General features: G+C 40.0%; 1 protein-coding gene across 1 annotated transcript in view; it reads left to right on the top strand.

Annotated features, from left to right (window-relative positions):
* Positions 1 to 15,095, top strand: part of LOC101745704 (diacylglycerol kinase eta) — a 181,021-nt gene that overhangs the window by 151,075 nt on the left and 14,851 nt on the right. Inside the window, exons 12-16 of the mRNA XM_038016147.2 lie at positions 66 to 153; positions 1,613 to 1,720; positions 2,577 to 2,782; positions 2,864 to 4,246; positions 7,114 to 7,530. Coding sequence (XP_037872075.1) covers positions 66 to 153; positions 1,613 to 1,720; positions 2,577 to 2,782; positions 2,864 to 4,246; positions 7,114 to 7,530 — 2,202 coding nt within the window. The remainder of the gene's footprint in view (positions 1 to 65; positions 154 to 1,612; positions 1,721 to 2,576; positions 2,783 to 2,863; positions 4,247 to 7,113; positions 7,531 to 15,095) is intronic.

The raw sequence follows: 15,095 nt of genomic DNA, 5'->3' as shown, positions 1-15,095 counted from the left end.
TACGAGCACTTATTGGCTTAAATTTGGTTATAACAATCTCAGGTACAAACATTTATCTTTTATAGATTATGGGAGCCCTTGGAGACGACAAGCGACAGCGAACCTGAGACCCAACCGCTCGCCGAAAAGGGCAGCATTGATAAGACTGAAAAAGTAAGTTGTTTTATGGATGAATCCTCACCGCGAGCGTTTGTCAGCGAGCAATATATAACGAACATTTGTGAAAAAAGTCATCTCATTTAATTTAATTTCATCCCCGTTGATTAATGTCTCAAATTAATCATCTTCATTTCATTTCACTCCATATTATCATTTTTCATAAAAATAAAAATATAAATTATAATAAGACATGACCTAAAGGTCTTAGTTACCAGGTCATAAAATCCCTTAAAAAAAAATATTTGACTCCAGGCCGAACTCCGCTCAGAGAGAGAATTGCCCATATCCAGAATTAAATGTATAGAAAAATGAACAGGCAGGTCTCTTCGACAAATAACTTCGAAAAGTACAAACACTGAAGCTTGGCTCTACACCGGTGTTTCCCAACATGGGGCCCACGCCCCACAAGGTGGCAATTTAATTATTAAGGGGGGCAATCGCACTAAATTAATACCTATAGAAATTCTGTATTAAAATTATTTCGAATGTGATATTTCAGTTTTTTATTATATGTTTTCAAATATTACTTACTGTGTTTTGATAACAATTGCATAGTGATTTCTTCCTAAAACCTATCATTTATGTTTCTTAAGTGAACAAATCAATTTTTTTATGTTAAAAATTATAGGGGACATAAAAAATTGTAGAAATGTTACAGTGGGGAATGACACAAAACAGGTTGGGAAACACTGTTCTTCTTCACAGTTTCGACTCGAAAGAGCACGCGCGCGAAAATTTGAAACGAGTTAATCGTATTCCATTAAACTCCTGTAGTTTCCACATTAAAGTATCAGCTTACAACGCCAGAGCTGTTTGTGTTTTAGAATAGTTACTTCATTCGGCATACAAATTACTTTAAATTTTATGATCCAATCTGAAAGTTTAGTCTTAAATGAGTAACCTTAATTGTAAGTGTTTCTGAATTTCGGTCGGTGAGTGGGGGTAGGATGGGCTCAGAATAAATAAGTATAGACAGCAGTGAACAAATGTGGGCTGGTGATGAGGATGAATTTATTGTGTGTGTGTGTGTGTGTGTGTGTTTTTTTTTCCTATCTAAGCTGATAGCCTCAAGGGGCTACACTAACTACACTTGCTACACTAACCCTAGCTAGAGCAGTGTTTCGCAGAATCTACCACCGGACCGGAAACGCGACCCACTGAGAAGATCCGGCGAGAAACTCGGTGGGCCGTGTCTGTGGGTTAATTTACTCGCCGAGCCCTTCGTCGCAAGCGACGGGTTCGACGAGAACGATGACCGGTGCTTGAGGTTAAAGCACCGTTAGTGGATGGGGAGGATCTGAAATGACGTGTTTAGGGTGACGTCAACTGTTTATCATTCGGTCCGCAGGATCTGGAATAGATTTGTTGTGTATGGGGTTTTTGAGAAAAAGTCAAATTGGGATTGCGGTTTGTGTAGAATAGCCACAATAGAACGAATCCTGTTTGACAACAGGAGCAGTTGAACTGGGCCGCGCGTGGGTGTGCACTGGCGGGTCGCGCGGACAGTGTGCGGAAGGCGTTGCGGTCACTGGTGAGGACCCTGTCCCTAATATATCCCCAGGTTTGTTTAAAATTGTCATTCCTCGGATTTATGACTATAGAATTGGGTACATAAAATAAAATTGTTCCACTGTTGCACTTTAATCTTCTTTTCCAAAATCGTCTTTATTATAATAATTAAAAATTAATCGACACCTTATTTAAGCCTTGCTCATTTTAATCGTCTTTGCCATCTTCCTTTTCTCTGTAATTCTGTTTATCATTCTCTTTTCCCTTTCTTACCGTTTTCTCTCGCTCAAATCTTAACGCTCCGTTCCACACTCTTTTCATACGTTCCGTTCTTACTAATCCTACATTACTGTACAATGCCCTTCTTCGTAATTCAAAAGGCAGTCGTCATAGAAATAATTATCTTCAGGATTAAATCTTATCTTACTCCAGTTACTGGTGATGGGACATATTAAAGGCCGGCACAGGTTGGTACTGCGACCCTGCCTATTTCCGCCACGAAATAACCGTGCGATCCGTAAGGCTAGTGGTTCCTGTCACCTTATGATAATGGGCTTCGTCAACCACTTAACATCAGGTGGGCCGTTAAATTACGGACGGACTATAATCGTTTCCGCGTATTTTGTTATTTATAAACTGGCAGCTTTTTATATACTAATGAAATGCTAATGGTATCCTGTCTGGAGTGGAAACGAGAGATTCTTTTGCCGCAACCACTGACAGAACAATAGAACCGACCCGCAAAGTGCCCTACAAACAGTTTACCTTTTATTACCATATTCATGATGCGTTGCTTCACGGAAGGATAGGTGATTGTGTGACGCGCTTAGACTAACTTTGATGTCTACAATAAATTCACAATTAAGACCAAAGAAATAGTAAGAATTGGGGCGTCTTTGGTTGACCAGGGCGTTGGACCACCTGAGGCGGACTCCTGTGATACGTGCGAGAGTTCGTCGGGCGCGACGGGCGTGGCGGCGGTGGAGGCGGCTGCGGCGGTCCCGACGGACATCCCGGTGGCGTCACTGTCATTGCCAGTGCCACGCGCCTTCGCCGACTCTCGCCGTTCATCTGCCGCTTCGGCTATATCTGCCGTTTCTATGCAACCTGACAAGTATGCTGACTACTAATTTTGTTGACTATTTCAATCAAATTTACGTCACGGGAAATAAATAAAACCGTACTTCTCTTTCAGCATTCCAGACGTAGATGAAGACATAGTAAAATTAATAAGCTCAAATCCATCAGATTCATTCAATTTGGAAGTTGAGAAACCGGACCGTAATAAAACCAGCTCCGCTTCACCCCAGGACCTGCTGTCGCTGTCTAACCTCTCCTCATGCGACACCAGCTCGTGTCGGAACCTCTTCCGGCCAGACGATCGTACGTTTGATAACAGCAGCCTCACGATACCCAATCTAGTGATTTCCGATGACAGTGATAAACGAGATTCGATCATACAAGGAGACACATATGAATCGGAACAATTGACCATCATAGACATTGATAAGCCGTACACAGACGAGATACATTTTCAAGAGCTGAGCGCCCGAGTGAGTCCCGCCAGCGGCGAGTGCTCTCCCGACAGGCGCCTCTCTAGTGTCGACCTCGAAATAGAAGGGAGCAGCTCCGAAGGATCCAACATCAGTGATGACTTCAGCTTAATGTCCGAGATTATAGACATAAAGCCGGGCGATATAGACGAAGCCGGATGCATAGGACATATCGACTCGCCTGAAGCATCCGAAACCACATATGTCAACTCGGAGACGCTACACGGAGAATCTATCATGGACGACATCAGTTCGATGCTGGGACAAGAAGTGCTAATGGCTATGATGGGAAAGAACGGTGACAATGAAACGTATACAGACGATACAACCCTTTTCACTTCAGACACCGTCTCTGACATAGTTATGGACAGCAGAAACCCCAGCCTCGAGAAGAATGAAGGCAAAAACAAATACATATCTAAAATAAAGAAGAAAGAGGGAGAAGTAGAGAAATTCGGCTTCGAAAATAGAGTATTCTACATTGAAAACGTTGCGAAAGTAGAAGATCAAATCAAGTACTGCAGCTTGGCGCAGTTTGAAGAGGGCAGCGATATAGCCAGGAAGTCATTCAAGAAACAACTCAGGAAGAGCTTAAAAAAGCGCGCGCCTGATGATTCGAGCCTCAAAGGCTTGTTTCCGAAAACGGCCGAAGAGAATCTCAGGGTCGACGACACTCCTAAACTTGAACCGAAAAAGGAGAAGGCCAGTTTGGATATACCATCCTTTCCCCAAGTCAGCGTAGTCGTGGAACCTCCGTCGCCTTCGCACAGTGAAGACAAGAAAAGCATCAAGACATGCGTCAGTCGGATGGCATCGGTTTTGAGCGACATTTTCGACCAAGCTACCGACACTTTAAGCGTAAATTCGCCTGAGCCTAGCATAGGAGTCGCGCGGGAAAGGAGACAGTCCGACAACCCGAAATTACTCAGCTCGGATCCGGAGTATGGAAAATTCTTAAGCTGTTCACCGGCAGCTACCAGACGGATATCCTGCGGGAGTCTCTACAAGCCAGGGGAACCGGACAAGTGAGTCCAACATTTCAATACATCTTTCAATAGAAGCAAGTACGCTAAACCGTCTTACCTGGTGACAGTATGTCCAAACCATTTCAATTCTAAAGGTGCGTTAAGCTATAATTAATTGGCTACATAAAATAATGCTCTGTCGTACTCCTAAAAAATTTATACACGAATACACATTTGTGAAATAAAATTTTAAGCACTCTGTTATCTAGTCTCCATGTCGCAGATGATCGCACTTCCGATCAAATCGTAATTGTTTAGCGTCGCCCATGCACGCCGATAATACCGGGGCCATTGCTACCTTTATAGTTACCTTTATTTTTATTGCTTAGATGGCTGGATGAGCTCACGGCCCACTTGGTGTTGAATGGTTCCGGAGCCCGTTGACATACAACGTAAATGCCGCCATCCACCTTGAGACATGTGTTCTAAGGTTTCAACTTTTAAAAGTACAACACCTGCCCCACCCTGCCTGCCCTGTCAAACTACAACACATTACTGCTTCAAGGCAGGAATAGGCAGGGTAATGGTACCTACCCGTACGGACTCACAAGACGTCCTAACACCTGTAAAATCTACTTAAAAAGTACCCACTATTTTATCGTGAAATCATGTGCTTGTGAAACATTTTTATGTTTGATCAACGAGCAATAAACATATCAATATAATCCTCAAAGAACATGAAATGGAAGACTCAACGAGATTGTGCAAGCTATAAGTCGCTTTCTTAATAAAAATGTCAAGATAAAGAGCATTCCGCCAACCGGAATGGTTCGATATTTCGATTCAAAGCGACTAGAGCGAGGATTTCAAAACAGATCGTAACTCATTTTGAAGTACGACTCTATGTTTTAATACAGCCACAATAAAAGTGAAATATTTTCTTTAGAATTTATTTTTCTTTTCATATATTTTTTTTTTTTTTTTTATTGCCCTTGTAGGCAGACGAGCATACGGCCCGCCTGATGGTGAGTGGTTACCGTCGCCCATGGACTTCAGCAATGCCAGGGGCAGAGCCAAGCCGCTGCCTACCGCTAAAATATATATGTCATATGTTATTACCAAGTTTTTTTTTTGAACGTTTTGTTTTCATGTAACAGTGAAATTAAGTAGGATTTGAAATGACATTATTGAAAGTGACCGGACGATCTCAAATCTACTTAGCTTACTTAAATAATTAACGAAGCCTTTGAACAGGTGACAATCGGTACGATCTTTGACACATGACAAACTGTCAATTGTTAAGTACGTATTTCATCAGAAAAAGTGATAGCTGCTTGCGGGATTGAAACACCGGCGCAGTTGCATCTCGTGATTCTAATGCAATATCCACCTTATCCCGCTGGCCAAGACGACTTAAATTGTTTTGTGATAGTGCTTGCCCTCCCTACCTTTGAAATGGGAAGCCATCATTGCTTCGTTGTAGAAATATTCAGGACTGTAATGCTGTCGATAATCCTGAATACGGGGGGTCGTGACCTTTCTGGATAACCTTCTTTTAGACTATCTTGCGCCAGCTCAGTCTATCCTCGGCTGAACGGATGTCATCGCGCTCTGAGATGTTGAGGGTAGAGAGAATATATACGCTAAGCATACATACATAAATTTTATAAATGTCTTGTTCCTTCATCATATCATTCGTGAACGCGTTATTGGCGCAAATGTAGTCATAAAAAATATATACCGGGATTTGAGCTGTGATATATTTGCGTTACTTTGCTCATGTTGGAAGTGAGGTTGAAGTCTCTGAGAAGATTCACAATTAACTCATTCTCAGCCTTGTCAATATAGTAATTGAATAATAGTTAGTGGCGGCATGGTTTATGGTGTAGGGCAGCGGTCGGGGAACCGGGGTAAATTACCCCAAATGGGGTAAAATGAAATTTTGGGGGGTAAAAATGAAACTTTTGTGAGTAAAAGTATATGTTGAAGTGAAACTTCTTTAGAGTCGTTGTGATTTCAAACTCGATGAAACGAAAAAATAAGTCCATAGAGACACAAACACATAAATGTATAGGATTCAGCCGGCGAGAGAATGAGATAGAACACATTATTTGGAAACACAAAGTTCACGTTATTGACCCAGGTATTTTATTGTAGGCATTCCGAAAAAAATCATTTAAATTAAAAAAGCTTTTTATGGGGGCATATATAAAAACTAGTTTTTTCGTCTAATAATACAAGAAAAATATCATATGAATTATAAAATAGCCCGAAATTATCATTTACTTATATTTTCTGTGGGGTCGATTTTTTTTCTTCAATTGTATATTACATATATTACTATTATTACCGTTATGTGTTACTAGGTATTACATTAATCAATTGAATAAATGATGTTTAAATTAAATTTTTAGCTATTGTTTTCTTTTCAAAATTATCATGGGGGCTATAATATGAAAGATGCTAAAAAGAAGCGATTTCGTTTTTTTTTTCGCCATGCGGTAATATCAACTTTTACAAAAATATTTTGAGGTAATAGTTAAAAAAGTTCCCCGACCGCTGGTGTAGGGCGTGAGCGCAACGGGGTTAGAGGACACTTTCAATAAAACTGTTACATTTGCACCTATTCCATTTTGATCCCACGCTTACTTAAAGGATGATAGGGTTGCAATCCCAAATTGCTTCATATTAAAGTATAATGGTATACGCATTGTATTCCACATATAAATGAAAGTTACATAAATACTATGTATTTTACATAAGTAATAATTGAACCTTTTTTTATTGCCCTTGTAGGCAGACGAGCATACGGCCCACCTGACGGTGAGTGGTTACCGTCGCCTATGGACTTTAGCAATGCCAGGGGCAGAGCCAAGCCGCTGCCTACCGGTTTTTAATGATTAAACTGATCGTATCAATCATAGCAGGCTTTCGACATCCGTATCCTCAATATGGGGCGAGAGTGGTGCCACAGCGAACACGGGCAGCTCCTCAAAATCGGAAAGCTGCGAAAAGGCCAGGAAATTGCCCATCATCAATCCCCTGGTACAGCTACCGGCTTGGCCACACGTTACCCAGGGCTTCATCAGTCAGTGTCTGCTCGCAAACGCGGATGCCCTTTGCGCGGCGGTGAGTCCCCTCATGGACCCCGACGAGACGTTGCTGGAGGGTTTCTATGAAAGAGCCGTCATGAATAATTACTTTGGAATCGGTATTGATGCAAAAATAACCCTGGACTTCCATAATAAGCGGGAAGAGCATCCGGAGAAGTGCAGGTCAAGAGCCAGGAACTACATGTGGTACGGCGTTTTGGGATCGAAGGAATGGGTCAACAGAACGTACAGGTGAGTTTGATAAACAAAAACTGTCTATATATATTTTTGAGAATACGACATTATTAATCTCAAGACGGGAGTTAGGCAATCGCCCGATGCCCGTATTTGCTGAATCCGCATCGGATGACCCCGTGCGTCATAACAGAAACTGCACCATTGCAGATTTAGCAATAAGTTTACTTTAATAAATATATTGTAATTATAAATTAGTCTTGTAGTACATTCAAACGAATAAACATCGTTTTAATTAAATAAATTCTTTTTTTTATAATTAACTCGTTCGCCGTAACTTAACTGGCGCAGTCGGTAGGATCGCGACACTCGCCTTGAATATAACTCTTCAGGCTTGAGTGAACGGTATCAACCGTTATTTTCGCGAGCTCATACAACGGATCTACGAACGGCGACTATCATCAAGCGGGAGTTCCGGAGAATTGGGAGTCCTGCTGTACTACAAGGCCCGGTTGGAGATGCAAAGGACATTGGGGTGAGTGCAAGTTGTATTCCCAGTTTCCTGTGCTATATTTCCTGCCGTTATATCCTGAATGTTATGTGTGTTTGTGTATAGACTAAAATCGTTATAAACAAAGCACTACATACACTAGAGTAGGTGAATCTGATAGGTATTTTTTTTTATATGCATATGTCAATGACACAGTTGTAATTCGCTTGGATAGCAATATTATAAATCACAGGTACGTTTTATTGTTTGCTAAAATCGCGGATCATATAACGTTGCTGATAATTCATTTTCACGCTTTTGTCGTACAGAATAAGCAGAGTACTAGCTAATAATCTTACGTAAAACATTATTACAAAGTTATTTAATTGTGAGTTTTATAGTTTTGTGTTGTATAGCTTAAAAAGATGGCAATGGCAAACATCGAACTAGCAACTTTTAAGTTCGTTTCTGAACTGTTACCTAAGTACGATGGTAACCCTAAAACATTGAACTATTTTATTAAAGAAGTAGAAAATGTTATATCATTATTGGATCAACCAGTTAGGGTACACCCCGCTCTTATTAGCTTAATTAAGAGTAAACTGAGCGATACTGCAATTTGTGCAATAGCTTCCGAGGGAAACGTGGATAGTTGGCAAGCTATTAAAACAGCACTAACGCGTAGATTAGGCGAACCACGCAACGAAATACAATTGATGCAAGAATTAATAAGGTTGCGTCGTAATAAGAACGAAGACGCAGAGTCATTTGGTAAACGTTTGCGAGAAATATTAGACACATTAAACGTGGTAGGTAGACACACAGATAAGTCATACTACGAAAATATGGTAATAGACCAATATGTAAGTCACTTAGACTTTCACGTATCTATTGGGGTGAGGATTTCAAAACCCTCGACTCTAGAAGCAGCTATAGTGACGGCTAGACAAGAGGAAGCCCGATTAGCTTTTAATAGATTTAATAATAGTTTTAGTTCACTAAATATACAGCATAAGCAAAAGGAAATAACTAAGTCTAACCAAATCTCTTACCCGGTAAGTAACCTTCCCCCGCGCAATAGTTGGAACCCGGAGTTAAAACCACAACGACGGCCAACCATGCCGTCTTGGAGGAGTGGTTCGGCGTCAGGTAATGTGAGACCTAGCGGATCAGGTACCTTTAGGAATACAGGCAACTTTAGACCACAACTAAATGTACCTCGACAGCAAATAAACCCACCACAAAGAGTATCAGACGTCACTATGAGGTCAGTAAAAAAGCCCGAAAAACCGCGCTTTGCACCGGAAGAAATGTTTTACACACAGCATAGCCAGGAGCAGTATTACCCTGACAATTACGACCCATATTACAGTGGTGAGTACTATAACCATAATATGCAATACAGTGACCAAAACTACGAGTATATGCCAGATATGTCGGGAGAAGAATCAAATCAAAAGGATTTTCTTCAGGACGAGGACCAATCGAACCTCAGCTGATAAATAGTGTTAACCTCAACCACCACGGCAAAGACCACCTCCCTTACATCGAATTACCGGAGTTTCAAGGTAAATTTTTATTAGATACTGGTGCCTCACGGTGTATGATATCACCGGATGTAATAGCCGGTACTAGTCTCGAACATTGCATCGAACGTGAGCCATTTACGGTAAAAACCGCGCATGCTACTACTCGTCACGAGCACGTCGCAATTTTACCTTTACCTTACCTGTTCAACACCGATATACACCACAAATTTTTATTGTTTGATTTTGACCCAAAATATAAGGGCCTTATTGGGATGGACTTGTTTAAAAAATTAGGTTGTAATATAGATTTCAAAAATAAAGTGTTGCGAACATTTAATACCGAAATACCAATATATTTCGACTATCCGGTAAAGCAAGTTAAAATAGAACCGAACTGCGAGAGGTTTATAACGGTTAAAACAAACTACACCGACGGTTATTATATTTGTGACGATTTCACTTGGTCTAAAGGATTAAAGTCACCAGCCGCGATAGTGACAGTAAAAAACGGGACTTTCAGGACATCTATAATCAATTATAATGATACACAGGAAATAGTGAGTAACAATCGTATGCTAGCCCTAAGCCCACTACCGTCACATTTGATAGAAAACAGTCAGAAGTACGAAATTAACAAAATTGAGACGGAAACTGACATAGATAAAGAACTTTGTGAAAATTTAAAGAAAATTCGTACCAGCCACATGAACGAGGAAGAAAAACGGGAAATTACTAAAATCTGCTATCAGTACCGTGACATATTCTACTCGGAAAACATTCCTTTATCGTTTACCCATACAGTAAAACACGAATTAAGACTAACCGACGACACCCCCATCTTTGTACGAAGTTATAGACAGGCTCCCCAACAACGAACAGAGATACAGAAACAGGTAGATAGTCTGTTAAAACAAGGAATCATTAGGGAAAGTATCTCCCCTTGGTCGTGCCCGGTACACATTGTTCCGAAAAAACCGGATGCATCAGGAAAAGTTAAATGGAGACTTGTTATTGACTATAGAAGACTTAATGACAGAATTATAGAAGACAAGTACCCCTTACCAAACATTAACGACATCCTTGACAGATTAGGGCGCGCACAATATTTCACGACCATAGATTTAGCAAGCGGCTACCATCAATTAGAAATGCACCCTAAAGACGTAGAGAAAACAGCGTTTACTACTGAAAGAGGCCACTATGAGTTCCTAAGAATGCCTTTCGGACTAAAAAATGCCCCGAGCACTTTCCAGCGTCTTATGGACCATATACTCCGAGGTATAGACAACGTATTTACGTACTTAGATGACGTCATAATAGCCGCGACGTCCCTACAAAACCACAATGAAAAACTGAAATTAGTATTTCAGCGATTCAAAATGCATAATCTGAAAGTTCAGTTAGACAAATCAGAATTTCTACAGAAGCACGTTAACTTTCTAGGACATGAATTGACTGACCAAGGACTAAATCCTAACAAGGACAAAATTAAAGCAGTATTAAATTTCCCTATACCACAAACGCAAAAAGACATAAAAGCTTTCTTAGGACTAGTCGGGTACTATAGGAAGTTTATAAAGGACTTTGCAAAGTTGACGAAACCTTTAACAGCATGTCTAAAAAAGAACGCAAAGGTTGAACATACAAACGAATTTTTAGACGCAGTTGATAAATGCAAACAAATTCTAACAAACGCCCCAATCCTGCAATACCCTGACTTCGACAAACCGTTTATTTTAACGACAGACGCATCTGACTTTGCTTTAGGAGCAGTACTTTCCCAAGGCAATGTGGGCTCAGATAAACCAGTAGCCTATGCCTCAAGGACATTATCAGATACTGAGATCCGTTACTCTACCATAGAGAAAGAACTGTTAGGGATAGTATGGGCAATTAAGTATTTTAGACCTTACTTATATGGCCGTAAATTTACAATTTATACGGACCATAGACCCCTTACATGGTTAATGAGTCTAAAGGACCCTAACTCTAAATTAACACGATGGAAACTAAAGTTAGCAGAGTATGATTACAAAGTTGTTTATAAAAAGGGCAAACAAAACACTAACGCAAACACTAATGCACTATCCCGAGCAAAAATTTTTCATAATAGTATAGATTCTCTAGCTGTTAATGTTGATGACAATAGTGACGACAACATAATAAATAGAATATTCGAAAACGCCCGTAGACAGGCAGAGGTAGAAACTAATGACCCGAATAACCAAGACAATGAACGTAACAATACTGACAATAACGACCAACCTTATAACAACAATGACGTAGAAATGACCAGTATCTATCCCTCTCAAACTGACGAAGAGACAGACACAAGGAGTATAACAACAGTCGACCCCGATCAATTAGTTTCTACAAATCATACCCAACCTGATAATGAAAATAACGGTATCCCTATAATATCCGACGCTATTGATAGACAGTTGAAACAATTTTACGTTAGGTCCACACCAGGTTCTACATACAGAGTAGAGGACAGATCAACAAACTCTAGGACAGTTATTAAGGATGTTTTCATCCCAGTAAATAACACTGAATCAGAAATTATCAAATTTTTAAAGGAACACACAATAGCTGACCGTGTTTTTCATTGCTATTTTTACGACGAAAATCTATACTTAGCCTTTTCAAGAGTGTATACTACGATCTTTAATGACAGAGGACCTAAATTAATAAGATGTACTTCGCGGGTCACACTTGTTGAAAATAAAACTGAACAACAAGAACTCATTAAGCGATATCACGAAGGTAAATCATCGCATCGCGGTATCCAAGAGACCTTTAAGCATCTGCATAGGAATTATCACTGGCCTAATATGTTATTGACAGTTCAAAGGTTCATTAATCAATGCGACCTTTGCCTAAAAGCCAAATATGAAAGAAATCCCTTAAAACCTCCATTGATTATAACAGAGACACCTACGAAGCCATTTCAACACTTGTTCATGGATCTCTATAGTACTGGAGGTGCAACGTTTTTAACAATTATCGACAATTTCTCTAAATTTGCCCAGGCGGTACCTCTGAATGCTTCTAGTAGTGTTCACATCGCAGAAGCCCTATTACAAGTATTTTCTGTACTAGGACTACCTCTTAAAATCACCACAGACTCAGATACAAAGTTCGATAATGACGTCATAAAAGAGATATGTGCTTCGCATGATATCCACATTCACTTCACGACGCCTTACAACCCAAACTCTAACTCACCCATTGAACGATTTCATTCAACCATCGCAGAAATAATAAGAATTCAAAGAATGACAAATAAAGACGACCCCATACAATTGATCATGAAATACGCTATCATCGCCTATAACAACGCTATTCATTCCACTACAGGCTATACACCACGTGAGCTTTTATTCGGTCATACGGCATCCCGAAATCCATTAGAGCTATATTATCCTAAAGAATTTTATCAAGATTATGTCCTCAATCACCGCAAGAATGCAGAAGCAGTACAGGAATGTATAGCAGCCCACGTGTCTAAGAACAAAGAGCAGGTAATAGAAAAGAGAAACCAGGCAGCGGAAACAATCACGTTTAAGGTAGGTGAAACCGTTTACAAACAGGTCGCCAAAACCACCAGGAGCGACAAGACAAAACCAGTATTTAAAGGTCCGTATAAAATCATTCATTTACACCCTAATAATGTCGCAGAAATTATAGGGCAGCACCCAAATTCTAAATCGATTCGAGTTCATTTCAAACTCTTACGTAGACCACATCTTGTTCCAGGGCCCTCATCGCAGGAGCCTTCGTGCTCTACACAGCCGCCGACTTGACCCTTAATCCTATAGACAATACTAATGGCATCCTTTTGTTAAAACAAGGACAAATTTTGAAGCAGATAGACACTTTTAGTCTGGCCTGCGTATATAACGTATCGTATTTACATGAAACAACCTTAAAGCTTATGTCTTTATATGCCAGTACTAAAGCTGCTGAAGGTAACGAAGAGTTGCATAGAGCATATAAGGATCAAATAGAAAATAGTTTACATTTAATAGGGAAGAAGTTAGCATTTATTGCACCGCACCATAGATTTAGACGTGGCTTAATTAACGGTTTAGGTTCAGTAGTTAAAACTATTACAGGTAATCTGGATTATGAAGACGCTATTAAGTTTGAAAATGAATTATCTAATCTACGTAATTCAGTCCATAATATTAACACATCTCAAAAACAAACTTTATTCATAGCAAAGCACGCAGTTGAAGAATTTAGTAAACAGATCAAGTTATTAGACGAAAATCAGAAAAAGATAGGTTCAATGTTAAAAAACGCCACTTTAAGTAATAACGTAGTAATAAGCAGATTGCACTTTTTAGATTTATATGTCCAAATATATTTTAGTTTGCAATTACTCTTAGATAAATTAGTTATATTAGAAGACGCCATGACCTTTGCACAACTAGAAGTAATGCATCCTAGCATTATAGCTCCACACAGTCTTATAAGTGAAATAACAGCTATTCAAAAACTTTACCAATTTAGACCCGTTGATAGAATAAGTATTAAAAATATTCATAGTATAGAGAGCTCTATTAGCGTAAAAGCGTATAGCACAAACGACGCACTAACATTCATACTAGATATCCCTTCTATAGATGAAAACCTTTATGACCTTATCCATCTATACTCCATACCAGATAAACAAAACCTCACTATTATTCCTAAATCCAAATACCTAGCACTGGGAACCAACGAGTACTCATACCTGGAGGAAGATTGCAAGAAGATCACACAAGACGTCCAACTCTGCACATCGCTGAACACCCAACCTGTGGAGAACTCTGAAGACTGCATAGTAACTCTTATAAAACACGAGAGCACAAACTGCACCCGTGCCAGGATGAACCTGAAACAAGGCAAGATCCAGAGACTAGAAGACAACAAATGGCTTATCATCTTGAAAGACGAACAAATCCTGAAATCTCGCTGCGGAAGGAAATCTGACTATAAAAAGATGTCAGGAATATACATCGCCAGCATTACAAGCGATTGTCAAGTGGAAATATTCAACCGAACACTGAAGACAAACACGGATACTATTACAGCTGATGAAATCGTACCCATTCCCAGCGAAACCACTATTCTAGAAGGGAATATTCGCTATAACCTACAACTGAAAGATATATCTCTGGATAGCATCCACGAACTGATGGACCGGGTTGAAAACATTCAACAACCTGTCATCGACTGGCAGACTATGATGACTACCCCAAGTTGGTCAACACTGGGACTCTACCTCATTCTGATAGCAATAATCATCTGGAAGCTGTGGCAGTGGAGACAGCGACGACTACAATCAAAGAACGAGAGCCCCGAGAACACTAGCACCGAGGACGCTGCTGGAAGCTGCGGGACGCGCTTCTATCTTAAGGAGGGAGGAGTTAGGCAATCGCCCGATGCCCGTATTTGCTGAATCCGCATCGGATGACCCCGTGCGTCATAACAGAAACTGCACCATTGCAGATTTAGCAATAAGTTTACTTTAATAAATATATTGTAATTATAAATTAGTCTTGTAGTACATTCAAACGAATAAACATCGTTTTAATTAAATAAATTCTTTTTTT

This window comes from Bombyx mori, chromosome 15, assembly GCF_030269925.1.
Source record: "Bombyx mori chromosome 15, ASM3026992v2".
In the NCBI taxonomy this organism is placed as follows: Eukaryota; Metazoa; Arthropoda; class Insecta; order Lepidoptera; family Bombycidae; genus Bombyx; species Bombyx mori.
This window is presented reverse-complemented; position numbering and strand designations above follow the sequence as displayed.